Below are 26,822 nucleotides of genomic sequence, written 5' to 3' on the forward strand. Positions count from 1 at the left end.
GACTGGCCTGGAAAGTAGGAGGATTATAACGCAAGCTATTTATTTATTTAATTTTAAAAGGATATGGATTGAGATATTTAGTAGTTATAAATTTCAAATTTTAAACATGGAAACATTAATAACAAAAAAAAAATATCGTTGCTTTCAAAAAAAAAAAAAATAAATATCATTAATGATTTGCTGAAAAAAACAAAGGAAATATCATCGTTTGTAAAACAATAAAGAAAAAGGAAAATCTTGAAAGAAGAATCGGATCTTCTTGCGGTAGTGGGGAAGAGTCACTCAAAAAGAAAGCCCATATAATTATAAATTGAATGGTCATTTGAATTTTGAGGCCATAATACTAAAATTGGATAAAAAATAAAGGGAAATTTACACAGTTTACTTTTCCCATTTTCTTTCTTTTATACTGTTACACTCCAAAAATAACTTTTGTACTGTTTTTTTTTTTTTTTTTTTTTTTTTTTTTTTTCGGCTGCCAACTTTTTTTTTTTTTAGATTGATTGGGACATGGGCTCAATTATTTATTTAATTTTTTATTTTAATGGATATAAAAGTTATTATTTATTATTTTTAATATTTAATAATTATTATTTTTTGAGATAATTTAATAATTATTATTTTGATGAAAAGGTTGATGGGATGTGTCATAAAAGTGACATGTTTTACTTTTTCTTTTATTTAAATAAATTTAAAAATCACACCCCATGTCTCATTCTTTTTTTTTTATTATTTAAATAGATTTAAAAATCCCACTCCCATTTCTCACTATTCATCTTCTTCATCATCTTTATCTTCTAGCTTTTCAAATAAATCTCACCCCCATGTTCTAATATTCATCTTCTTCTTCAAGTTTTTTTTTTTCTTCATCTTTACCGTTGTTTTAGTATTGTTCTACTGTTGTTTTTCATGATTTTTTTTTTTTTTCATGTTTAGTTCTTCTTCTTCTTCATCTTCTTTTCTTTTCTTCTTTTTTTTTTTTTTTTTTTTTTTTTTTAATTTTTTGAAGTTCTTAGTTATGTTTTTTTTTGAAAATATAAGAGTTAGTGTGGTTTTTTTTTGTTCTAATTTTCTAGAACTTTTCTTGCAAATATAGTGCATTTAGTATTGAGGATGTGCACAACATAGTTAATTTTTGATCATTTTTTTCTTTTATTGTTTTTTTTTGTTTTACTATTGTTTTAGTATTGTTTTACTGTTGTTTTTCATGATTTATTTATTTGATGCCGATTTCACTGCCCTTGCTCCATCTCGCTGGAATTAATAGGTATTTTCTGGGTGTTCTCGTGTTGTTGTGATGGTTATGTCTGTGAGTGTGGAAGATGGAGGCTATAAATACATTTCTTCTTCGTTCTCTTTGGCTATTTTTGTGGTTTTTTTCTTTTGGTTCACCTATAAATATATTTGACGAGCTCACTCACAAGAGAGTTTTGAGGTGTGTGTTTCTTTTATATTTTTCTAAGTAGTTATATTTGCTTCATTTGTTTTTGTGTTGTTTCAGTGTTGTTTTAGTAGTTTTTTTTTTTTATAATTTTCTAGGAATAGACTTGCAAATATAGTTGATTTTGCATCTGGTGTTGAGGTTGTGCAGCAGATTGTTTGTTTTTTTTAATCATTTTTTTCTTTTGTTTTGTTTGATTGTTTTAGTGTTGTTTTACCGTTGTTTTGCCATGATTATTTATTGACGTCGATTTTACTGCTTTTGTTTATTCTTGTCGGAATTAATGGTTATTTTCCGGTGTCCTGGTGTTGTTGTGGTGGTTATGTCTGTGATTGTCAAAGATGGAGGCCTCATACTTTTGTTTTGTTGTTGACAGTATAAAAGAAAAAAAAAAGGGGAGGACAGTATAAATGTTAATTCTGCCGTGTGGCAGTAAAATTGAAAACAATTACCCCAAATGCAGTATTTTTGTAAAATTCCCAAAATAAATGGGTTAATTTCACAAATGCACAAAAATAACAAAAAAACAATAAAAATACGGTTTTACGGAATTTTAAACATTTTTACGATTTTTTTGATTTTATTTACATAAAATACGGTCTTTTTATGTTGAAATTTTGTTCATTTGTTGTTAATTTTTTGTTATATGTATGTTATTTTTTATTGTTTTTTTTTTTTTGTTGTTATTTTCATGTTACTTTTATGTTGTTTTCTTGTTGATTTTATGTTGTTTTCGTGTTATTTTTTGGAAAACCGTAAAAATGTAAAAAAACATTCTTTGAACGTAAAAATGTAAATATTTTACAAAAAATAGTGCCTTATGTAATTATTTCAAAATAAATTGCGGTAATAATAGGGAAATTTACATGTTATACTAACTTTTATCATTTTTTTACAAAAAATACTATTTTTTACTTTTTTACTGTATTTTTTTATAATTTTCATACTGCAGTATATTGTGTTAAGTTTTCAACTGGTGTTCTACTGGTGTTTTACTAGTGTTCTACTGTTGTTTTAAGTTATACTGCTTTGTGTTTTACTGGTGTTTTATAAAAAAACAGTACTTTTGAAAAAAAATTCGTGTGACAGTATTTTTGTAAAAGTTAACACAAATTCCAGTATTTTTGTAAGTTTCCCTAATAATATAATGTTAATATTTTATGGGGTTTTTATATGGGCTATTTTCAAAAATATGAGAAAAATTATTAAAGTTATGATAAATATGGCATAAAAAGTAAATGCCACTAAATATGGCATTATCTAACCAATCAAACTAAAAATATGGTCTTTTTTTAGAAAAAAAACCATATAAAACATTAAAAAGAAATCTGAATTTAAAATTCATAAAAAATAAAAACTTAATTAAATTACCATAAAAAATATTAAAATTCCATTCATATATATATATATATTTTTTAAAAAATAAAATAAATAAAACTATAATGATTGCCGAAGTTGTCACTCGTGCTGGAAAAGTCCTTTGGAGTTCTACCGGCATAGGAAAAAATCGTCGAGTAGCCGCGTGCGGAAAATTCACTTTGGAGATCTTTGCGCCGAAAAAATCGTCAGAATTAGCATTGTCGCTGGAAAAATCACCAAGAAATTGGTTTCTTAATGAGGTGACAATGCCAAGTCCGACGACTATTCTGGAGTTTGATGTCGGTGCCGAAAAAGTTGTCGGAGTAGTTCCTGGTGTTGGAAAAATCGCCGGAGTTATTGCCGACGTAAAAAAAGTCGTCAGAATTGGCATTGTCGTCAGCAAAATCATTAGAAAAATTACCAATAAAGTAGTTTTTTCATCAAGAAACTGGTTTCTTCACCAAGAAAGTGGCTTCTTTATCAAGGAACTAATTTTGTTACACAACAATAATAAAGATTATGAAAACAAAACAAAAATATACACTGAAAATAATTGAAACCAGTTTCATCAATCAACCAAATAGAGAAAAAAAATACAAAAAAAATTACCAAGAAACAGGTTTCTTCATCAAGAAATTGGTTTTCTTGATGAAGAAAAAAAACCAGTTTCTTAGTGATTTTTTCGATAATTTTTCCGGCGACAATGCCAATTCTGAAAAATTTCCCAGAGTTTACTGTTGGTACTGAAAAATTCACTGGAGTAGCTGCCGGTGTATTAGTCGTCAGAGTTGCTACCAACGCTAGAAAATTCGTCAGAATTACCATTGTCGTCAGAAAAATTACCGGAAAAATTACCAAAAAACTAGTTTCTTCATCAAGAAACCAGAAACCAGTTTCTTGGTAATTTTTCCGGCGACTATGCCAATTCTGATGACTTTTACGAAGTTCTTGTCGGTCTTGCGGAAAAGTCGCCGGAGTAGCTGCTAGCGTCAGAAAAGTCGTCAAAATTGGCATTGTCAACGGAAAATCACCAAGAAACCGGTTTCTTGGTGATTTTTTAGTGATTTTTCCGGCGACAATGCCAATTCTGACGAATTTTCTGGCACCAGCAGCAACTCCGACGACTTTTCCGGCACCGACCGCTACTCCGACGACTTTTTCGGCACCGACAGCAAATTCCGGTGAATTTTTCGGCATCAATGACAAATAAAACTTCCTAAACAAATAAAAACATTAAATATGAGATTTAGAAACCTAATTACATATATATGGCATATCAAATACCATAAAAAAACTTAAAAACAAAAAATACCATATAAATTGGCCAAACTTAAATGTGCCATATTTATCATAAGAACTTTTAAAATCCCATACTAAGTGTAATTTCCTCTTTTTATATTATATATTGAATTTTTTTAATTCTTTTCTACAGTGAGCCAATTTTTTTTTTTTTTAAAATATTCTATTTTTTTTTTCAAAAATGCTGTGTAAGTTTTATACTATGTACTTTGTTAAGTTTTTACAGTTGTTCTACGTTTATTTTTTAGTTGTTCCATTGTTGTTCTAATTGTTATTTTATAGTTGTTTTATAAAAAGACATTATTTTTGTAAAAGAATTTGCGTGAAAGTAAAATTGTAAATTTTAGCCCAAAATTCAGTATTTTTATAAAAATCCCATATTTTATTGCGAGTAGGTATAAACTGTTATTTTTTTGACGTGACAACTAGAAATGTTCATCCAATTCAATCTGTACTATTTTGCTTATAGTGCATTCGATTTGCACTAAGTGTGAATTTTATATTTTAAATCTATTTCAATCCGCACAATAGTTCAAATTTAATCCACAAAAGTGTAGATTGGATCAATTACTTTAGATTGGTTACTTTTTTAATATTAAATTATTTAATATTTATTAAAAAATATTTTTTCACTTAACTAATAACAAAACAAAATAAAATATTTTTTTTATGTCTCCAACAACAAATTAAAATAAATAAAATAACAAATTTAAAGGAAGAAGAAAATAATGTCAGAGACAACAAAGTCGAACTCAGGTCCAAGACCATTCAACCGTTGAAGAATGAGATCTTGAGGTGAAACAAGGGAACCAGGAACAACCAAAGAATCTGTGATTGTCTGAACTTTATCAACGTAGTCAGAGATCGAAAGGCAGCTTTGCGATCAGGGGAGAATTGATTCTTTAGTTGCAGAAGTCGAGCTTTCGATTAACTAGAGAACCTCTGTTCCAGAGCATGCCAAACTGAGTACAATGAAGTGAATTGAGCCACAGAGGTAAGGACACCCTCAGTCATGGAAGATCGCAACCAAGATAACAACAATTTATCTTTGTGTTTCCATTAGCCATATTCTAGATTGGGAGCTCCATTCATCAAGATTGAGGGTGGTGGATTGCTTGTAAAGAAAATTTCATCCAATTCATGACTAATAAAAGTTGGCACAACTTGCAATTTCCAAGAAAATAAATTAGTACGATCACATTTAAGAGTGAGAGTTGATGTGAGAGAATGAGAGAAAGGATTCTAGTTGGAGTTTATCTGGATCAGATTAGCAGTGGTGGTTTGAGTGAGAATCCCTGGAGTTGTGGGAGCATGATCAGTAAATGTGGACTCCATGGTTGATGTGATTCAATGGCAATCTGATACCATGTAAAACTCAAAGTATGAGTTTAAAGAAAAATAGAGCAAAATCGAGAGAGAGAAGACAAAGCTTATTTTATTCATTGTCAAAGATGAGTAGTTATACAATACAATTAAAAAAAAAAAAACTAAACAGACAAGTTGCAAAATTAGTTGCAACAAATAACAGAATTAACTAAAGAAATAACTAATTCCAAACGGTCTTCATGAAGATGTGAGTGTGTATTGTCATATAATACATAAACAATAGACTATTTAGGATTTTACCTTTCGAACTATGACTTCTGTATTATTGTGCCAATTGAACTTTTTAGTCCATTAAAAATAGTCCCTGAGATATTATAGTGTTATAAATTGGTCATTTTGTCAAGTTTTGTGACACGCAGTAAACAAAATAATGACATGGCTGCTTAGCTAGTTGCCACATCAATGCCATGTCAACGCCATATATGTAATTAATTTTAAAAGAATAATTTATTTTTTTAATTTAGTTTTACGTAATTTTTCTAATCATTAATTAATTTTTAGTTTAATGATTTTATGAAATGCATAATTTTTATTTTTTAATGTTAAATTATACATGCGACGCTAATGTGTCGATTGACTAAGCAAGCATATCATTATTTTATTTGCTACATATGACAAAATTTGAGAGAATGACTAATTTATAATGCTGTGAATAGTTTAGGGACCATAAAAAGTTCAAAGGGCACAATAATGTATATGTTATAGGGGGATAAAAATCCTAAATAGCCTAAATTAGGACTTTTGCGTTGCCCCTGAATTTTGACATGTACCAAACCATGCCTCTTGAATTTTTTAGATCGTTAAAAATTCCTCCTGAACTATTAAAATTGTTAGATTTAAGGACTTTTGTCTAATTTCATTCAATTTTACTAATGTGATCGATGTCCATATACTAAATTGTGTCCCTAAACTTCAATATTTACCAATTCATGCATCTTGAACTTTAACATTAACATGTACTAAATTGTGCTCCTCAAATTTTCATCAATGTAAGACTTTTTTTAGTGAAATTGGATAAAAATCATTAAATCTAATAATTTCAATAGTTCAAGGGGAATTTTTAATTACTCGAAAAGTTGATAAAATATAATTTGATATATATCAAATGACAAAAATCTAAATTAGCCTAAAACAAAAGGGAAACTTACAAAAATATTGACTTCTGGCCCAATCTTTACAAAAATACTGCCACACGGCAGAAATTACTTTTATATAGTCTTGGTCATTTTTTTTTCTTTTATACTGTAAACACCAAAAAAAAAAAAAAATGAGGCATTCATCTTCCACACCCACGGATAGAACCACCACAAGAACACCCGAACAATCGGAAAACAACCATTAGTTCCTGTGAGATTGAAAAAAAAAAGTGAAATTAATGTCAAATAAATAATCATGACAAAACAACTGTAAAACAACACTAAAAAAAATCAAACAAAAGAAAGGAAAATATGATTAAAAAAACTAAAAAAATATTCTGCACAACCTCAATACTCAATGCAATAGCAGTTATATTTGTAAGCTCAATCTTAAAAAATCATAACAAAAAAACTACTAAAACAACACAAAAATAAATGTAAAACAATAAGCAGATATAACTACTTAGAAAAATATAAAAGAACCACATACCTCAAAACTTTTTTTCTAGTGAGCTCGTCAAATGTATTTTTAGGAGAACCAAAATAAAAAAAATAACCACAAAATAACCATAGAGAAGGAAGAAGAAATGTATTTTATAACCTTCATCCTTTACACCCACGAATAGAACCACCACAACACCAAGAGAACACCCAAAAAACAATCATTAATTCCAACAAGATAGAGCAAGAACAGTGAAATCGACGTTAAAAAAGTAAATTATGAACAACAACCGTAAAATAACACTAAAAGAAACAAAAAAAACTAAAAAATAAATATAGTATACTGCAGTATGAAACTTATAAAAATACACAATAAAAAAGTAAAAAATACCGTCTCACAGTATTTTCGTAAAAAATGACAAAAGTTAGTATACTATCTAAATTTCCCAAAACAAAATTGAGTAGACTAAACTCAGGTACTTACGATGGCCCAAACTCTACAGCGTTAGAGACCGAAGAGCCGGCCCACGTATAAAATGCTCAATTCCAACCTCCACAAAATCGTCCCCAAAATCAGAGTTAGGGTTAGGGTTTAAGGCATTCGTCCAAAAAAGTCAAGGGGATTGATTCAGTCTGTTTTTTACGAGCCATGGCAACGGCGACCACGAACGTTACTGGAACCGTCACAGAAAAGAGAAAACCGGTCTTCAAGAAGGTGGACACCCTTAAACCAGGCACGACCGGCCACACCTTAACCGTCAAGGTGGTCAGTTCCAAGACCGTGAAGGTTGGAAGCAAGGCTACCGGACGGTCGACGGCGATGCTCATGGGTCGCCCTACGCAACCTTCGCGGATCGCTGAGTGCCTCGTCGGTGACGAGACTGGGACTATCTTATTTACGGCTCGTAACGAACAAGGTCAATGAGTTTTCTATGGCTACCTCTGCTTTAGTTATTGATTCCTTGATACGGTTTTCAGAAATTTATCTTCTTTCCTTTTTGCTATATGGGATTTTCGAATTTATGTGTTTAGTTTTAGTTTTCACCGCGTTCGAGTTATGGTCTTTGATAAATTAATCTTCTCAGCCTAATGCACTATTGGGTACCCAGAAATTTGGGCCACTCTTTAATGTCTGAGTTGAACTATACCCACTGAATTGAAGGCATCATTTTAAGAATCAGAAATGATATATATGACTAATGTTTTTTTTTCTTTTTTGTTTTTTTTTTTGAGATACAATAACAATATATAACTATAGTTGAACCCTGTAAAGTTTTGGATAACTAAAATTAAAAGTCTAGCTAGGTTTGAACCCTTAGGGCCAAACTACTAATGTTATTAGGTGATTTGGGTTTGTTGTGGATGAAATGATATGGATTGGTGTATTGCAAGTAGTCATCTAATCAATGCAGATTTTATATATGAATTGGCTTATGCAGTGGATATGATGACGCCTGGGGCTACCATCAACCTACGTAATGCAAAGATTGACATGTTCAAGGGGACAATGAGGCTAGCAGTTGACAAATGGGGACGTGTTGAAGTAACTGAACCAGCTGACTTTGAAGTGAAGGAGGACAATAATCTTTCCTTGGTTGAATATGAATTAGTTAATGTTGATAACTAATAATTTAATGTCTAGAGTGAGAGTGAACGGTATATTGTGGGAGTGAATATTTTTTAAGATTGCTGAAAAGATGGATTTGTGTTTCTTACCTTTAACGGTTAACTGGGGTTGGTTGCCATTTTTATATATGATTTACCCAAATTTTGTTGAAGATGTTATATTTATCAATGCAAAAGGAAGTCTCATCTTCACTGATGATTTTATGAGTTGACATATTACCGATTTGTAGAATGTAAACAAGACTGTTTGCTTTACTATCTTGTAAATCTTAATCCAATTTACATGTGGACTGATGGGGTCTTTACTAACAATCAATAATTAAACTTCCATTTAACAATTACTATTCTGTTTCTTCCAATTCAAGTAATGCATAATGTATCTCCATACGAGTAAATCCAATTGATACAAATGTTGGATCACACAATTTCAGTGCGATTTTAGAAGTGTAAAGTGTTGGATTTGTATTATTAGGGATATAAATGTAGTTTATGATACAATGTGTTGCTTATGGTGTGAACATAGATTGGTAACCTTATTTCCGGCCTTGGATCATATTAGAAGGAATATTTTGCATTGGTAGCATTATTAGGCTTTGTCACATTTTCGTCGTCAATCAATACTAGTTGGGCGAACCACATTTTTATATGAAGTGAAATTAAAAGGTGTGATAATAACATTTTTATATAATTATTATTATTAGTTTGTAGTATTTAAATAATTAGATTTTAAAAAATAAAAATATATTATTTATACTTCAGCTAAAAAATACCATAGTTTAAATTAATTATAAGAACTTTAATATATGATAAATATAATTGAGTAAACTTTGAATAAAATAATAATATAGTATAAATTTTAAACATCAACTTCAATATCCAAATACAATAAAAATTATTAACTATAAAGTTTAAGTTTTAAGTTAAACACTAAAATGTCTAAACTTTAAATATAAAATAATTTAACTAATAAATGTAATTTATGTAATATATTATACATATTTTTATTAAAAAATATATAAATCATTTTAATTCGGTTTATTCGAGTTAATTGAGCGGTTTAGAATAATTTATAAACCACTCAATATATTCATTGGCCGGTTTGGATTTTTATTGTATTATTTTGGATAGTATTTTTTATCGATTTATTAAATTTAGTTTGAGCGATTTATTCGGATTGGAAGGTTTGTAAATTTTATTAAACACCCCTATTAATATTTATATATATTTCGTCGTTTTTTATATATAAAAAAAAAGCATTTGGAACTTTTTATGATTCACAAATAATAATTTTTGATGAACAGAAAAGGGAAAGAATCTTCGAAGGTGGTTTTTGACACACATACTAAAAAACAAAAATGGTGCCCTTTTGATATAAATATTTTTTTTTTGAATTCTAGCATAATTCCTAAACTGCGTATTAAATTAAATTATTAATAATACAGCCAACAGAATTGAAAGTCATATTCAGTTTCTTTCCTTAAAAAAGAATCTATTCATATGCAGCTGTTGCACTCATTAAACAAAAAACAAATCTCTTTTGTGTGCAATACCACTCAACACAAAAGAAAAGAAAAGAAAATGGAGATTAAGGGGTCAAGGGAATGGAACTTTGGTGTGGAGGAAGAAGAGCAAGGCAACACCGCTTCAGCCGTCACAGTCCGGGGAGTTCTCAATATCTTGTACCAAAATATAAGAAAACATGATAATAACACACCTGTGGATGTGGTCATCCCTATTGGCCATGGTGACCCTTCTAACTTCCCTTGCTTTCGCACTCCCCCCACTGCTGAAGATGCCGTTGTCAATGCCCTCCGTTCAGCCAACTTTAACTCCTATTCCTACACCAATGGTCTCCCATCGGCTAGAAAGTACTGCTGAATTTCTCCATTCATCCATTACTAACATTTTATCACCTTATTTTGGACCATTTATACTAACGACTTTTTGAGTATTGAAATGTAACAGGGCTATTGCAGAGTACCTATCCCAGGATCTTCCAAACAAGTTAACTGTGGAAGATGTTTTTGTCACACTTGGATGCACACAAGCTATAGAAATGATAATAACAGCTCTTGCTCGTCCTGGTGCCAATGTTCTTTTTCCAAGGCCGGGATTTCCCTACTATGAAGCCCGGGCTGCCTCGAGCAAGCTTGAAGTTCGTCACTATGACCTTATTCCCGAACAAAGATGGGAGGTTGATCTTCAACATGTTGAAGCTCTTTCGGATGAGAACACTGTTGCCATGGTCGTGATTAATCCTGGAAATCCATGTGGAAGTGTTTACAATGCCCAGCATTTGGAGAAGGTTAATTGGTCCAAATATTCACACTGTTGGAATTGTGATTTTCTGATAAACTTCTCTCAAAATTTGTTGTGTATTGTGTTAGATTGCAGAGACGGCAAGGAAGCTTAGATTTGTTGTGGTTGCTGATGAAGTTTATGCTCATATTTGTTTTGGAAGTACACCATTTATTCCTATGGGAGTTTATGCATCCATTGCACCTGTTCTAACGCTCGGCTCTATATCAAAGAGATTGGGTGTACCTGGTTGGCGTCTTGGTTGGATTGTGACAAATGATCCTGATGGCATCCTCAAAAAATCTGGGGTCCTCTCTCTCTCTCTCTCTCTCTCTCTCTCTCTCTCTCTCTCTCTCTCTCTCTCTCTCTCTCTCTCTCTCTCTCTCTCTCTCACTGTGTCTTGTTATTGATTATTGTGTGTGCATGAGCCTGTTTAGATGTCTTTATATTCAAATCATGTAATTTTTTTACACACACACAAACATTAGAAGCACCCCCATTTTGTTTAAAACCAAGCACAGTTCTATGACATGGTTTCTGATATAAAAAATTTGCTTTTTTTTCCCTCTCAGCTAACCAGGAAAATCATCAATTGTCTCGATATCTCAAATGATCCTGTGACCTTCATTCAGGTATCAAATTCAAGATGCTTGATTAGATAGGAATTTAATTTAGTCATCCTTTTTATGACATTCCATTTAATTTAGTATCAGTAGGAAGAACATTTAACTTCTAATTAAAGTGGCAATGGGACACAAGAAATATTCGAAGCAAAGAAAAAGAAAAACACAATTATGTTACATAGTGTTTTCATCGATTGAAATTAAGAGATATGCCTAAAAGTGGATAATTTATAGTTTATAGCGTATATTCTCTTAACTTGCGTAATGACTTGTCTTTCTAAAATCAGTTGTATGAGCTATTTAGAGTCTTTAGACAAACCATTTGCCAATAAATTATGTCTTTCAGGGTGCAATTCCTGATATGCTTCAGAATACTACCAAGGAGTACTATTCAAAAATTGTTGCGATTGTCAAAGAAGCTGCAGAGACATGCTACTCTAAAATAAAAACTAATCCTTTCATTGATTGTCCACACAAGCCAGAAGGCTCAATGTTTGTGATGGTAAGTAGCATTAAGTAATTTACTGTAACTCTACTGTTTTAGCCACTGAAATTATCGTTCTGAAGCACCTAAGTTGTATCTCAGGTAAAGCTTAATGTTTCTTTGTTGGCTGACATAAATGATGATTTGGAGTTCTGTCTCAAGCTTGCACAAGAAGAATCAGTCATAGTTATGCCTGGTAGGCTGATTGTTTCTCTGATTTGTTCGAAGACATAAACAATTACCATTTATATGAGATCTTGTTGAAGCTATATGGTTTATAGGTGTTGTAAGTGACATTTGGGTATTCTTGCAGGGGTAGCATTGGGGATGAAGAATTGGCTGCGAATAACTTTTGCTATTGAACCTTCACTTCTTGAAGATGGTCTTCAAAGGATAGAAGTCTTTTGCCATAGGCATGCAAAGAAGCAATAAGATTTTTATTGTATGTGTCTTGAAAATGCTGGTGGGGTGGGAGGTTAAACAGTTTATATCAGAAAACTATCATCAGCTTAACTAATAAAAACTAAACTGTTGTCCCAATATATTTAAATAAAATAAGGGTTGTTTGAGATGATCAACTTTTTGTTGATCTTGTATGAAGTGGGGGATTTACAATATTTTGTTTTTAGAAATGAGAACAATAAATAGTTTTTGAAATTTTTAAAATACAAGTCATATTTGGTTAGTGTTTTTTTAAAAAAATATTGACCAAAGTGAATTAGTTTTTAAAACAGAAAATAATATTTTGCTGTTTTCAAAATTCTTGTTTTTTCTAACTTTATTTTCTGAAAATTGTTTTCAAAAAACAAGACCAAACAAACCAATTAAAAACAAAAAACAATTTTTTAATTATAATGTCAAACATGCACTAAGATTCTCGTTGATGAACTAATCCTGATCATTGATCTATTTACTTTTCTATATTGCCAAAATTATGTAAAGTAAAATTAATGTCTCCAACTTAAGAAGCTTAAGCACTTTTTTCGGCAGAAAGACACTACTGCCACTGCACTTCTATATCTGTATTTTATCTTACTTTTATGCCATTGAACGTTGAGATAGTCCAGACAAAGAAGGAAAATAATAAAGCATCCAAAAGACAATTTATTTGCCATAGTATTTTGGAAATCACTTTTATGGCTAACTAACCATTACAGTGTTAGGCTGATTAGAGTAGAAATTTAATTGGTTGCTAAATAAATCTATACTATATACTACTACTGTTGGCACACAACATCTGCCAAAATCAATGCCCCTTGTTCTTGTTCCTGTTCTTGATTTCCTTCTCCTTCTACTTCTTTTTCTTCTAAATCTTCCACTATATGCTGCCGGCAGTATCGAACTAATACCAAACACATAAATGCTGCAAAAGAAAATTAGCATATACATAAGGAATTTTCGAACAAGTTACTTGCCACATGGAACCAACATAATATATCGATATCTTAAGATGAAATCACCTGTAAAAATTCTTGTCTTTAGAGAAGACAGATTCCAAAAGGCCGTGATTGCTGATATTGCCACCATTTTTTTATGTGAGCAAGTTCCCCATGTTTCCAACACCCTCCAAATCAAGTACTCAACTACATGCCCACAGTTCACTTGCCTTTTAGTTTTTATTTATACACACTCACAATAAGAAGAATCATTTACAGTCAGTTTGGTTGATCCTTTTACCTCTTTGGCTGATCTGAATGGAGTAAGATGAGTACATTTTTGGGACCATAAACGCCATGAAAAACCCTATTCAAATCCGCTCAAAGTGTTAGGACTCCTATTATCCACATAAAAAAAAAAATGACAAGAGTGTGAATAATGATAGATGGTTGGAAGTAAGTGACAATCACTATACCAATTGCTGAGAGTCTCCACAGGGTAAAAAGGTGGCCATATTCAGCTCCTAAAAGTAGGAAGGGAGCTACCTGTAATAACCAGAAGAATGGGAGTTGTCTAATGAATTCAAAATCTAAAGAAAAGTTTTGAAGTAAACCATGAGAGCTTTTGTGATTACTTTGAGGGTCATGGATGGCTCTCCAGAGAAAAGATCTCTTGTCTTTGAGATTGCAAGATTTGTAAACGGTAGAATCACTTTAGCAAAACGTAAAATATCGTCTTCTTTAAGCTTGAATTCCTTATTCCCTTCATTATTATCCCTGCAAGTACCTCAAAACCATTAATTAAAAGCTTAAGCTCCATAAACTTAACATAAACCGGTTGCAGCTGTACCTTTGGCGTATTGAGTTTGAGAAGAAAGACAAGCCTAAAAACAAAAATCCTAGCTTGGAAATCGCTGAGAATATGCTGAAAACATGAAAATAAGCCTAAATTTAGATGTTTATATAACCAGAAACTTTAGAGGGAGAAACACATAGATAATTAAAGAACATACCTAAAACTAAATCCTTGTGCGAAGCAAGAGGAGAAGAAGAACAAAGATCCAAAACCAAACCAAAGGCTCGACTTGGCCACATCTCTCCACATGACTAGATCACTTATCAAATACCCGATTCGATCTAGACTAGCGTGATAGTCCTCATCAATTTCTAAATAAAAAAAAAAAAGAACTATTTTCAGTACTAATTTTTCTTTTTTAAAAAAAAAGGATTGCTGAATGGAAGGAGCAGAATATTTGGAACTTACTTGGAGGTAAACTTGAAGAGGGCACACAAGGAACCAAGCTCAGCCTTTCCTTCTTAGACCTTGTGCTATGGCGCCTTCTCCTCGGCTTTCCAAACTCTTCAGCCAGAGGTAATTCCTTCTCTTCTCTAACTTCTATTTCCGATCGCCTCCTCGATCTTCTGGCATTCCTTGGCGAGGCACAACCCAGCAAACCCAATTGAGATGTCCTAGTCTTGCAACGCCGCCGCACTCCCACCTGCTCTGACGGCTCTTCAGCCATATCTAGCCGATCAGCGAGACGGGTCTTGGATTTTCGAAGAGGGGAAGGAGAAAGAAGAAGAAGTTCTTTAAGAGGAAGAGAACTGGGAGATTTTAGACACAGAGCAGAAGGTGATAAAGTTCTCTTGGGCGATGACTCGATGAGTCCAAGGGAGAGATGAGGGACTTCTTCGGTTTGAGCCAGCCGCGATGCTGATTTAGTCCGGGACCGGAGCTCAGATCGGTGCTGGTGATTTGGGGGAGTTAAATCCATAATATTCAAGCAAGAGTTTCTTCGAAAAAAAAAAATAAAAAGAAGAAAAAGAAAAGAACTTGGTCTTCGTGAATACAGTATGAGAAAATTCTGGGGTTCAATAGATTTGATTTTTTTGTTGTTTGACTGTGAAATTTTGGTTGGGTGTCGGGGTGGTTTTGTTGGGTTGCTGAAGAATGTTTCCGAGTGTCCAAAGTAGCCGTTGGGAGAAAGAGGCTTATTATTTTTTGAATTTTAGCGGCGGGGGCGGGTGGAGCCGTAGTGGGCTTCAACGGTAAGAAACAGGCCCCTTTGTCTGCTAACATTTTTGGACTTTAGGCTTCCTTTCTTTTATGGGCCCGTATTGAGTATGGGCCTTTATTATTCTTAACATGAAAAAGAGAAGTGTCAACGTAAGATGATGATTATATGTGGTAGCTTATGAGCCGTCGATTCAGATTATAGTGAGATCGTTAGCCGTTTGGTTTTCAACTTTTGTCATCAATGGATTGATAAAAGCGTACATACCCTTCTCATCTCTGAGCTTTATTTCCAAGTTAATGGATAACTTGTTATTATTGTTACTTTTTTTTTTTTTTTTTTTTTTTAATTTGACATTTCTTTGTAACGTTAATAATGGATATCTTTACTAAGTCTTGAGCTCTATGAATGATGATATATATAAAATAATAACAACAATATATCTTTATTCTTTACTAAGTTGAGATTGCATGGGAAGAATGAAAGAGATGCATGGAAATAGAAATGAAAGAAAAGTGTGGTAACTTATAGGCAGAAGAGTTTTCTTTCCAGACCTCCACGTAGTAAAAAATTGAAGAGATGAGTAATCATATTTGAACAATAAAAAGATTAGTACGATGTATGGAAGTAAAAAGACTAATGAGTAATCATCTTTGAGCAATAAAAAGATTGGTGTGATGCATATGGAAGTAAAAGAAGAGCATGATGATCTATAGACAGGAGGAACACTGACCCTCTACGTAGTAAAAAAATAAAGAGGTGAGTAATCAACTTTGAACAGTAAAAAAAAATTGTATCTGTGAAGAAAAAATATTGAGCATTTTTTTTTTCTTAAATACAGACAAGGGGGCTAATGTTGATGAGTAAAAAGTGAAAAAAAAAAAAGATTGTGTGTAATAAAATAAAATAATAACAGTAAAACAAGCAAAATAGTAAGTAACTGTGTAAAACACGAATAGTAGCCGCACAAAACCTGAGATGAATATAATATATACCTGAGTTTAGGTGTGAATGCATAAACATAAAAGCAGCTATCACTTGATTCTTTTACGAAGATAAGGTTCACCTCAAGGAGGCAAGATAAGCTATCCCTATAAATACACTCACCCAAGCTATTAGCTAGGGACTGACATAGATAAGGGAAGAGAAAAAAAAAAGCGTCTAGTCCCATTAAGCTTGTCTTATCAATCTTCAAACAAACTATCATTTCTTTCTTTTCCTCTACACAGGCTGCTTGTAAGCTTCAAAACATAACAACATGCTTGTATACAAGCTTCCAACCTCATCTGACTCCATTGAATCCTCCACCTCAAATCCTTCAGAAAGATAAACTTCAAACCAATGTTTTTATATGCACACTCTTTGTTTATTTTATATTTTCCTTTCTTCTTCATCTTGTTTCTCTCTACACAAGCAAAGTTTACGTTAATATCGCTTCTATTCACTAAAATACCCATTTACATACAGTTGAGACCATTGTTAAGAATAAACTTCTTAAAATCTGTAGCCTCCATTTTATTATTAAAATCTAATCATAGCTTAAATGCTACCATAGATGTAGACAAATGATATTCTCCCGAACTACTTAAATTCGTGTGTTACACATTCTCTATATATTTATACTTATATGTGTATCTAATAATATATACATATAATTTTTGCTTATAATCCATATATATTATACTATAATTACGTTTATTCATATAATTTATATTACGCTCATAATTATTTACTACGTGTTATATTATAAACTCTTATTTATTTTAATTATATATATAATTAAATGCTTAATTAGAACCTCTAAATATTTTGGCAATTCTGCTGGGGAAGTGTTTCCTTTAAAAAGTTCATATATACTTATATAAATATATATATATATTTATCAATAAATATACTTTAATATATACTAAGGAAAACACTCAATTTGTTCACTTGAAAAAAAAAAAGATTCTGTTTTCTCATCTAAATCCAAATGTCTATCTCTGATACTCAAGAGCAAGACAGTCAGATCCGAACAGAGACCTTGCAAAATGATAACAACAATAACAATAACAATAATACTAATTCGAAGAACACAGATGAGGTTGTGTTAGCCAGATTGGAAAAGCTTCAAAAGGCCCAAGACAGCATGATGCAACTACTGAGTTCGCTTCTACCAAAGACACACCAAGAATCATCTATTGAAAGGAGCAGTTTACCTGAAGAACGTGCGATAAAGTAATCATTGATAAGGTAAGTACATACTCTTGAACTACGAACTCAAACGATACATAATAATGTTCGAAGAATTAGAACTTTTGAGATTGTTGAAAGGATTGGTGAAGAGGCTCGGTCTTCCTCTGAGTTCGTCACAAAAGACAAATTGATTGGTCTCCTTAAAGTCGAAAAGGGGTAAATCATCATCATCATTAACTTCCATCGACTTTCATCCACCCTACCATGTGAAAGTTGCAGTCAAACCTTACCCTCGAGGTTACGTGAGTCCAGTATTTCAAAAATACAATGGAAATTTCGACAATGTCAAGGAACATATCATTCAATTTATAGATGATTTAGGTATTTATGCGCATGATTTTGAATTAAGAATTAGAAAATTTTCAAAGTCTCTCGCTGATCGAGCATACTCCTGGTATGCGAGTTTTCCATCAGGGAGTATAAAGAGTTGCGATGACATGGTCTCTCAATTTTGTGCAAAGTTCTTTATGATTGAAGATAAATGGAGCATAGCTAACTTATCAGGAAAAAGATAAAACTTTAGAGAAAGACTCGTTAATTACGTTCAAAAGTTTAGGAAAAAAAGCTCTTGATTGTGCTGGGACCATGGCTAAATACGATCTGGTCAAAATGTGTATCAAAGGCATGTTGGATGAATATCACTTATACATTAAAAATCATGCCATATACAATTCTGCGGAGCTCATAGCTAAATCAAGAAATACTGAAGCCACTGTTTTCCGTTTGACCAAACCGTCCAACCAAAACGACCAAACACATTGACCATGGAAATTTTCAAAACGTGGTGTTGACATAGCGCTAGCTCAAGGCAGACAAAATTTTAAAGCCCATAAAAAAGGGAAACGAAGTGATAAACTAGCCGAATTTCCTTGTGATGGAGAAAAAGTTTGTAGTTTGTTAAAAGTATGGATTAGGGATGGAGAAGCAGTACTGCCATTTGTCACGAAATTACCAACTCAAGAAGAAAAGCAACATGATTTCCATCAGAAAATTAATCATCCAACAATGAGGTGTTACACGCTAAGGAAGATTTTTCATGAGCGACTAGAGAAATGAGAGATTATTTTGGATCAAAATGAGGTGGAACAAATGCCATTTCCCCAACATCAAAATGGAGCAGCCGCTATGACATGCACATGCTGAATCAACAAATTCAACCCACCACCTCCCCTCCAACTGATACACATGCTGTCACCAATTTTTCTAGTAATATCAATATTTTTCCTACTATTTCTTGGATTATTGATAGCATGGAAACCCACCATTTTTGTTTTGACATTAAATGTTTCTCTAAACAAGTGAAAACGACTTTAAGCCATGGATACATAAATAGAGGCATTGGAAGCCAATATTGATACCTGGGTTGTCATTTCTCTCCCATCCAACCAACATGTTATTGGTAACAAATAGGTTTATAAAATAAAATACAACCCAGATGGCTCCATTGAATGGTACAAAGCCTGATTAGTTACCAAAGGGTACATACAACAACCAGGTATCGATTACTTTAATACCTATGTCCCTGTGGAAAAATTCAATACTTTAATGGCTCGTTTGGTACGCCGTATTAGGTCGTATTGTATTGTATTGTATTATATTGAATTGTATTTTATGCAATATTTTTACATAAAACTATATGTGGTATTAACTTTTTTGGACACCTAAATATTTAATATTTTAGTATAAATTAAAGTTTAACATAGTATTATATAAAAATATGATGTATAATCCAATTCAATATAATATAATACAATACAATACGACCTAATACGGCGTTCCAAACGAGCCCTAAAACTATTATTTTCCCTTGCTGCCATTAAAAATTTGCATTTACATCACATGGATATAAACAACCATTTTTTCCATGGAAAATCAAATGAGGATGTTTGCATGAAAAGACCTTAAGGTTACACCCCCTCAAAGGGAGTGATACCTCCAAATATTGTATGCAAATTAAAAAAGATTCTATATGGTTTAAAATAATTATCATGATATTGGTATGCTAAACTCAACACCATTATATTAAAACAGGGCTTTATACAATCCAAAAATTATTGCTCTCTATTCTTTAGACAGGAATCAAATATTTTCTTGGCATTACTTATTTATATGATGACATTATAGTTTCCACTAACAATACTGCTACACTAATCACTTTCATTTCTACTCTTGATGCTCAGTTTAAACTTGAAGATCTTGGTGACTTACCATTTTTCTTTAGGCCTTAAAATAGGTCACTGCAACAAAGGTATTTTAGTCACACGACAACCTTTCACCCTACACTTTTTACAAAAATCGAGTTTTTTGGAACTAAACCTGTATCCACACCTATGAAACCAAACATCAAGTTGCACAAGGATTCAGGACCACCATTGCCTGATCCCACTCAATATAGGAGTCTAATCGGCAAGCTTCTCTACCTCATAATAACAAGACCCGACAGTAGTTTTGATGTTAACAAATTAAGGTAGTATCTTCAGTCCCCTCGACAACAACACTTACAAGCTGCCTATAGAATTTTATAATATCTAAAAGGGTGATCTGGTCAAGGTCTCTTTTACTATGCCGCTACCTCAATGCCACTCTAACTAAAAGCTTTTGCTGGTGTTGATTAGGGTGCCTATATGGATACTCGACGATCAATTTCTGATTACTGCATTTTTCTAGGCCACTCACTCATCTCATGGAAATTTATAAAACAACCAACTATATCTCACTCTTCTGCTGAGTCGAGTACAGGCAATGGCGAACATGACGTGAGCTTACTTGGCTCATCTCCATCATCAAACATTTCAATATCGACATCATCCTTTCTTATATCCTCTATTGTGATAATAATACAACAATACATCTTTAAAAACCCCGTATACTATAAACACACAAAATATGTGGAAATAGATTACCATATTGTTAGAGAAAAAGTCACAAATAACACTATGAAGATGAAAAATATCTCCTCTAAGACCAATCTAGCTGACATATTTACTAAATGTTTGTTGCCTACTCATTTTAATGATATTGTATTCAAGATGGGTGTGAAATTTTTTTACACTCCATCTTAAAGGACCTATTAAATTAGTTTTTTTTTTTTTTTTTGATTTAAGCGTTTATATATTACATCATGCGTAACTTGAGACTCGAACTCAGGACCTCCAACATACATACACTCCCTATGGCCACTTGAGCTAGCCTCAAGTGGTTGACCTATTAAATTAGTTAGTTAGTTAGTTAGTTAGATTGGTTAGGTTAGTTAATGATTCTTCACCTTCCTTTTTCTGTTATTTAGTTTATCTCGTTTTAATCAAGACCCTATATATAAAGGCTCCTGATCTCTTCTGTAATCTTCATTCAAATCAATAAAACTACTTTTTCTCCCAAATGTGTAAATTCTAATAGGCAACCGACTCTTTATGAGTTGTTAGTAATATTAAATTACATTTATAACCATTCACGTACATACATTATTGAATGTTACATGAATTGAAAATATCTCCAGTACAAAACAATATGAGAGACAATATATCAACATCAAGTTCAACTCAACCACAACGAAAAATTACTGTCATTTTTCAATGGAATAAATAAAACAATGAAAACCATGTTTAAAACAAATAATAATAAACCAAAAAATAGGTGTCATAAATAGTCTTATTATTTAATATCACATTTTAAATATTTTAGTTGGCGTTTAGTAACACTTTTTTAATCAGTTTTCTGTTTTTAAAAGTAGAAAAGAGAAAATATTTTTCAAAATCATGTTCTATAAAATTGTTTTTACTTTTCAATTTTATAATTAAAAATCAAAATTTTAAAAACAAAAAAAAATCACTTTCAATATTTTTTTAAACTGTTTTTTTTCGTAATCAATCTTTTGGATTACGACCAGACCCGTACCAAATCTCCTCCCCACGGCCTTGGCGCTGAACCAGATCCGAACCCAAATCCGACATTAGACCTAGACCCGACTTAAATAAAATCAAAAAATAAAAATGAAAATGAACTTTACAGAACACACTTTTGTTTATAGTTTTTAAAATTGAAAAAACAAAAGTTGTTACAAAACTTATTTTTGTTTTTCAAAAATAAATTTTTTAAAAACAAAAATTTCACTTTTATTTTGTGATTAAAAAATTAAAAAACAAAAGTGTTATCATATTTTAAGCACATATAACAGTAAATAATTTCGGTTAATATTACGTACCTCCTTTCCTCATAGCTTCAACAATGAGTCGCCACTTAGTGACGATGAATAAGGAAATAGTGAAGGGTTCATCCTGTTGTTACTAGAATTTCACAACACCAAGAAGTGTAATTTAGCTGGTAAAAGATAGAATTATTTGAAAGATGATAAATGCGAGTATTCAACCTAAAACGGCGAGTACTCAAGTAGGAATGCGAGAACAGACAACAAAGCCGGAAAGAATACAGAAGACAATGAAATATAGTGGTTCAGTCAGATTTTGTTCTGCTTAGTCCACTGTAGCAAGGGATTCGTCGGTGCATTTTCACGGTGGATCACCCCTTTATATACAAAGCAGGTGCCCAATCGGTTACATGAGGATCACATTTATTGTTAATCCATTATTTACACATTAAATTGTCATGACTAAACTCAGACAACGTTAACATTAATAAATATATGACAGTTACTGAACTCATCAACGTATGCGTCCTTCGCATCTGCGAGTTGACCGTTCGTGTTCCGTCTGTTGAGTTCGTAGGGTCGCACGTACGTTTGGAACGTCTGCGTCCTTAGGTGATCGCTCGTTACAGACGTCGCATGCTGAAGTTGGTAGCATCTGGACATGCGAACTTACATTGGTCCGTTAGGGCTATTGGGTCGTTGGGACCAAAACTGCATCATAGGGCATTGGCCTCTATACTTGCCGCGGAGGTATAGAGGGAGGTACTCGCACATGTTCTGACATATGCGAGTTGGGTCTACCCTGTATGATGAGGATTACGGTTATGCGGTGTGAATTAAGTCGCATCCGCGATACCTCGCTGGTTTTATCCTGGGCGAGGTCTAAACTTCGAGAAGCCTCTCATGGACATTTCAGCCTTCACTGGAAGTCTGGATACACGTGTCCTTCAAGGAGGAGTCTGGTCTCGAGTTTCTAGGTGAGAGAAATCTCACTATAACACATGCCCCTAGTTTCGCGATGTGACTTGAGCGGTCACTGAGGAAACTCTCGCTCGAGAGACAGGTGAAAGGTTGTCACGAGGAGGTGACCTTTTGGTTGTCCCATCGAGGGTTTCGAAAAATGACGGCTGCAATGATTAATTTTCATTACCGCTGGGGTGCCACGTCACGAAACTCTTCGGTTTTCGTGTAGGCGTGGCCATAGCTGGCCGTTAGATTGGGCGACCTTAGGCATTCTGGTTGCCACGTGTCACAATCCCAATAAATAAGGGATATGGGTATTTAAACGCTTTGATACGAATCAAATATCCCATTTTCCCTCCTTTCTCTTAACTTCTCCCCAGTATATACACCCCAGAAAAAAGAAATTCATTCCAACTTTTCTGCCATTTTCCACAGCATTTTCATTCTCAGAAGTGATCGAGAACAACCGCAGGAATCGAAACTAAAGGTTAGCTTCTAAATCCCTGCATTTTCGTTTTCTGTTTTTTGGGGAAAATGTGCTTTCTTTCTGGTTTTGGGTGCTTATGGAAAACTCTTTTAGGAGGGTATGCTAGTGGGTATTTATGTGTTTTGGTCAATGATACTGGGTAATACTCATAGTGTAGGGCCTGTAAATTGACATAACCGCAAAAAACTGATCACTACTGATTCACGTCTTCGAATGTTCGCGGACATTCGGATGAACAATTTGAATACTCGCGAGGGTTCGGTTGAACAACTTGAAAAATCGCATGTTTCCAAACTTATTTCTGTTTAACTGTTGATTAGACCTTTTAGGATCTTTTCGTGTCGCGGGCTGAGTGGTAAGAGTATTAATTGCCATTTCAAATGGTGGGTGTGTCACAGTATTCTAATGGCTATATACGCGATTATATGTCCCTTGAGATACTGTGATACGCCCAGCCATTTGTTGACGTGCGCTAATGCTCGAATGATCGTACTTTTTGGTTGGTAGGTTGTCTCGAAACGGTGGGTGTCTCCCAGTAACTTCAGGGTTATGCTCGAAAATGCATACTTCTTGAGTCACTGGGATACGCCCAGCCGTTTCTGGAGGTATACCGCACAACCGAGGATGCGTGAATTACTCGCCCAAAGATGGTTACATTTCTTCTCGCATATCGATAGGAGGGTCAGTTTTCGCACAGAGTATGACTTTCTTGCTGAATGCGACTCTTATAGTTTACTGCGGGTGAGATCACTTATCTTTATTTTTTCACACATTCATCACGCTGAAAAGATCTTGTATCTTTCAGATGAGCGATCTATCGGATAGCCAGCAGCTCGGATCAGGAGGTCGCGCCTTTGACGGGGAATCGGACCAGGAGAGGGACAGTTTTCTCCCTACGGACATCTCCGAAATGGAGGCTGCGGAGATAGAGTTAGGTCCGATGTCTTCTGTAGAGATCGAGAAGATGGTACAGGAGCTTACTGAACCTGGGGCAATCGATATCCGAGATAGCGAATCCACAGTGTCAGCACGCGACTACCTCATCCATACGAGGCAGGCTCCTGACATCGAGGTCGAGGAGGTGGAGGAGGGATGGACTACTCCAGCCCGCGAGTCAGGTGGGGAAGAAGAGGAAGCGGAAGGGAGCGGGACGGACTCGGTTGACGACTCCCAACTGAACGAGCCTTTCTCATGCGAAGACCTAGTCTCGAGAGTCGTCAAATCTGACTTCACCACTTTCGTGAGGTTAAATTTGTTGCGGCTTGCGTTTCAAAGTCCCAAACCCTCTCAGAGAGCGCATCTTCCGTTCACCAACCCTGCGATCATCCCCACAGAGGACGTGGTCATCTCAATACCCATTCTTCGATGTGGTGTATCAGTCCCATTTCATCCTTTCGTCGCAGCCATTCTTAGACGCTATGATGTATCGCCTTTTCAGCTAACACCCAACAGTTATCGCACTGTTCTAGCCTTCTATGCGATGTACATGGAGTACGCCCATAGAGCTCCGTCAGTAGAGGAATTTAGTTACTTTTATGACATAAAGAGCGTGGGTCTTCATAACGGCTTCTTTTGCTTTAGTAAATGGGCGACTTCTGAAATCAACGGGGTTGAGGGGATGGTTTCGAACATGGGCGACTGGAAGTCAAAATGGTTTTATGTTTTTAAAGTTCCTGGGATCAGAACCGACTTTAATCGCAGACCCAGTATGTCGCATATTTGTTGACTTAGATGAAGTCTGTTACTCGTTTTTCGAGATCTTTTGCTAACTCGTTCTTTTGTTGTCATCGCGAGATAGACCCGGCTCGACCAACGCTTAGCGCGAATAAGAAGGGGGTAGCTGAAATTCTTGGGAGTCTTCCGGTACAAGATCGCGACTGGCGATTGCTGTGTACGACTGCCAAATTGCGAGAACACAAACTGATCCCCGAGAACGCGAGTCTTCAACGGGAGCCAGTATATAAAGAACCATCTGAGAGACAGCAGGAGCGGATAGATAAACGGCTTTCCAAGCAAACTCCTCGAGAAACTTCAGGTAACTCGTCCTTTTGCTATAACGTGATGGGTAGAATCGTGATTTTTACTTATCTGTCTTTTATGCTTGTAGACATGACTTTCTTGAAGTCTGCCCCTGTCCTGAAGATCAAGCAAAAGGGTGGAACACCGGCATCTTCACCAGTCGTCGCCCAGAAGAGGAAGAGCGATGTGATGACTTCGCTCGCTGCAGATTCCTCCAAGAAGTTGGCCAAGACCACTCAGGATAAGGGGAAGAAGGTTGTCATTGATTCTCCGGTTCGCCCTCGCGACTTCCTGGCCATGCAGGAAAAATTACTGGCCGAGATTCCTTATGAGGAACTTGCTTCTCGATCTACTGAACTGGCCGTACAATCGGTGGCTTTGTTCATGAAAGCCGCGGCCACGCCTTCGAAGGAAACTGATTCGCTGAAGAGGCAGAACGCCCATTTTCAGGAAAACATAAAGAGGCTGAAGCAGGAGGTGGCCAAGATGGAGGAACTTCACAAGGAGCTCGAGGAAGTCAACAGGGCCAAAGAACAGTTGGAGCTCGAGCTCAAGAAGTCGCAGGACACGATCGCTGAGATGGCTCGCGACTTGGAGGCTGAGAAAGAGAGTGGGAAAAAACAGTATGATCAGGCTGTGTCTGATTACATTTATACTACTCTCTCCAAGGTCCCTGACTTCGACTTCTCGCTGCTTGGAGATGAAGCTGCTGAAATGGCTGAAGCCTTTCGCTCGATGTCTCCTACCCGGACTCAAGGCAACCTTCCAGATGAAATCGAGGGAGTGCAGGTTGAGGAGGTCGAGAACGAAGTCGTGAGCAAGATCGTGGATGAGGCTGCTCCTGATGAGACTACTCCCGCTGCTTGATTATTTTCTATCTTAGTTTCACTCTTTTTTTTTATATATGCGGTACACGGGTACTCGCACTTTTGTACTTAAAGAATTTTATCTTACTTTTTGGACAAATTTCTATCCTCGCGGGGATAGTATGCATTTTAATATTTACGCAGTACATGGGTACTTGCGATTTTATTTTCAACTTTGATCACAACTTGGTGTGACCGCGATTATATATATATATGCGACTTTAATTACAGCTTGGTGTAACAAAGTAGAAAAAACTTAACAGGTACTTTTATTCAAACAATCAGTAATACATGCGGGTATACATGCCCCTATACTTAGGAATTATGTTGAATAATAAATGTCTAAGTATAAGTACTCGAATCAAATGACGCGAATATTACTGATAATAGAATTTCAAGCTCTCGCTATTCCATGCTCGTGGGATCGCGGTCCCATCGAGTGTTGCGAGTCGATAAGTGGCATCACCAATTTGATCTGCGATCATGTACGGTCCTTCCCAATTGTCTCCGAAGACTCCGTGAGATTGGACTTTGGTGTTTGGCATTACTTTTCTTAGGACCAGGTCCCCTACTCGCAGAGGTTTTATCTTAACTTTCGAGTTAAAGTACCTTGCAGTTCGTTGC

The 26,822-nt window shown here is 34.4% G+C and overlaps 4 protein-coding genes across 4 annotated transcripts; 3 read left to right on the forward strand and 1 right to left on the reverse strand.

Moving 5' to 3' along the window:
• Window positions 1–7,314: 7,314 nt before the first annotated feature.
• On the forward strand, window positions 7,315–8,895 carry LOC115700782 (uncharacterized protein At4g28440). Its single transcript, XM_030628423.2, has 2 exons — window positions 7,315–7,979; window positions 8,502–8,895. Exons 1-2 carry the CDS (start codon window positions 7,712–7,714, stop codon window positions 8,687–8,689), a joined length of 456 nt encoding a protein of 151 aa, XP_030484283.1. The 5' UTR covers window positions 7,315–7,711; the 3' UTR covers window positions 8,690–8,895.
• Window positions 8,896–10,167: 1,272 nt separating this feature from the next.
• On the forward strand, window positions 10,168–12,671 carry LOC115698780 (tyrosine aminotransferase-like). Its single transcript, XM_030625954.2, has 7 exons — window positions 10,168–10,556; window positions 10,654–10,993; window positions 11,076–11,294; window positions 11,559–11,618; window positions 11,956–12,111; window positions 12,196–12,289; window positions 12,407–12,671. The coding sequence occupies exons 1-7, from the start codon at window positions 10,186–10,188 to the stop codon at window positions 12,523–12,525; spliced, it is 1,359 nt and encodes a 452-aa protein (XP_030481814.2). The 5' UTR covers window positions 10,168–10,185; the 3' UTR covers window positions 12,526–12,671.
• A 503-nt stretch (window positions 12,672–13,174) lies between these two features.
• LOC115698546 (reticulon-like protein B17) lies at window positions 13,175–15,775 on the reverse strand. The gene is made up of 8 exons (XM_030625628.2): window positions 14,734–15,775; window positions 14,483–14,636; window positions 14,320–14,394; window positions 14,105–14,246; window positions 13,946–14,015; window positions 13,771–13,836; window positions 13,554–13,676; window positions 13,175–13,456 (listed from the first exon to the last, which is right to left on the reverse strand). The coding sequence occupies exons 1-8, from the start codon at window positions 15,242–15,244 to the stop codon at window positions 13,311–13,313; spliced, it is 1,287 nt and encodes a 428-aa protein (XP_030481488.1). The 5' UTR covers window positions 15,245–15,775; the 3' UTR covers window positions 13,175–13,310.
• Window positions 15,776–24,253: 8,478 nt separating this feature from the next.
• On the forward strand, window positions 24,254–26,428 carry LOC133030606 (uncharacterized). The gene is made up of 3 exons (XM_061103402.1): window positions 24,254–24,431; window positions 25,112–25,348; window positions 25,421–26,428. The coding sequence occupies exons 1-3, from the start codon at window positions 24,254–24,256 to the stop codon at window positions 26,197–26,199; spliced, it is 1,194 nt and encodes a 397-aa protein (XP_060959385.1). The 3' UTR covers window positions 26,200–26,428.
• The last annotated feature ends 394 nt before the right edge of the window (window positions 26,429–26,822 follow it).

This window comes from Cannabis sativa, chromosome 8, assembly GCF_029168945.1.
Source record: "Cannabis sativa cultivar Pink pepper isolate KNU-18-1 chromosome 8, ASM2916894v1, whole genome shotgun sequence".
Lineage (NCBI taxonomy): Eukaryota > Viridiplantae > Streptophyta > Magnoliopsida > Rosales > Cannabaceae > Cannabis > Cannabis sativa.

Excerpts from the sequence above, each read along its gene's own strand:
- LOC115700782 (XM_030628423.2), top strand. The coding sequence starts at position 7,712 with ATGGCAACGGCGACCACGAACGTTACTGGAACCGTCACAGAAAAGAGA. Across the intron at positions 7,980-8,501 it reads TACGGCTCGTAACGAACAAG|TGGATATGATGACGCCTGGG; the intron begins GTCAATGAGTTT and ends TGGCTTATGCAG.
- LOC115698780 (XM_030625954.2), top strand. The coding sequence starts at position 10,186 with ATGCAGCTGTTGCACTCATTAAACAAAAAACAAATCTCTTTTGTGTGC. Across the intron at positions 10,557-10,653 it reads GGTCTCCCATCGGCTAGAAA|GGCTATTGCAGAGTACCTAT; the intron begins GTACTGCTGAAT and ends GAAATGTAACAG. Across the intron at positions 12,290-12,406 it reads ATCAGTCATAGTTATGCCTG|GGGTAGCATTGGGGATGAAG; the intron begins GTAGGCTGATTG and ends GTATTCTTGCAG.
- LOC115698546 (XM_030625628.2), bottom strand. The coding sequence starts at position 15,244 with ATGGATTTAACTCCCCCAAATCACCAGCACCGATCTGAGCTCCGGTCC. Across the intron at positions 14,637-14,733 it reads CTCTTCAAGTTTACCTCCAA|AAATTGATGAGGACTATCAC; the intron begins GTAAGTTCCAAA and ends TTTTTTATTTAG. Across the intron at positions 14,247-14,319 it reads TCAAACTCAATACGCCAAAG|GGATAATAATGAAGGGAATA; the intron begins GTACAGCTGCAA and ends AGGTACTTGCAG.
- LOC133030606 (XM_061103402.1), top strand. The coding sequence starts at position 24,254 with ATGTCTTCTGTAGAGATCGAGAAGATGGTACAGGAGCTTACTGAACCT. Across the intron at positions 24,432-25,111 it reads TACTCCAGCCCGCGAGTCAG|ACCCGGCTCGACCAACGCTT; the intron begins GTGGGGAAGAAG and ends ATCGCGAGATAG. Across the intron at positions 25,349-25,420 it reads AACTCCTCGAGAAACTTCAG|ACATGACTTTCTTGAAGTCT; the intron begins GTAACTCGTCCT and ends TTATGCTTGTAG.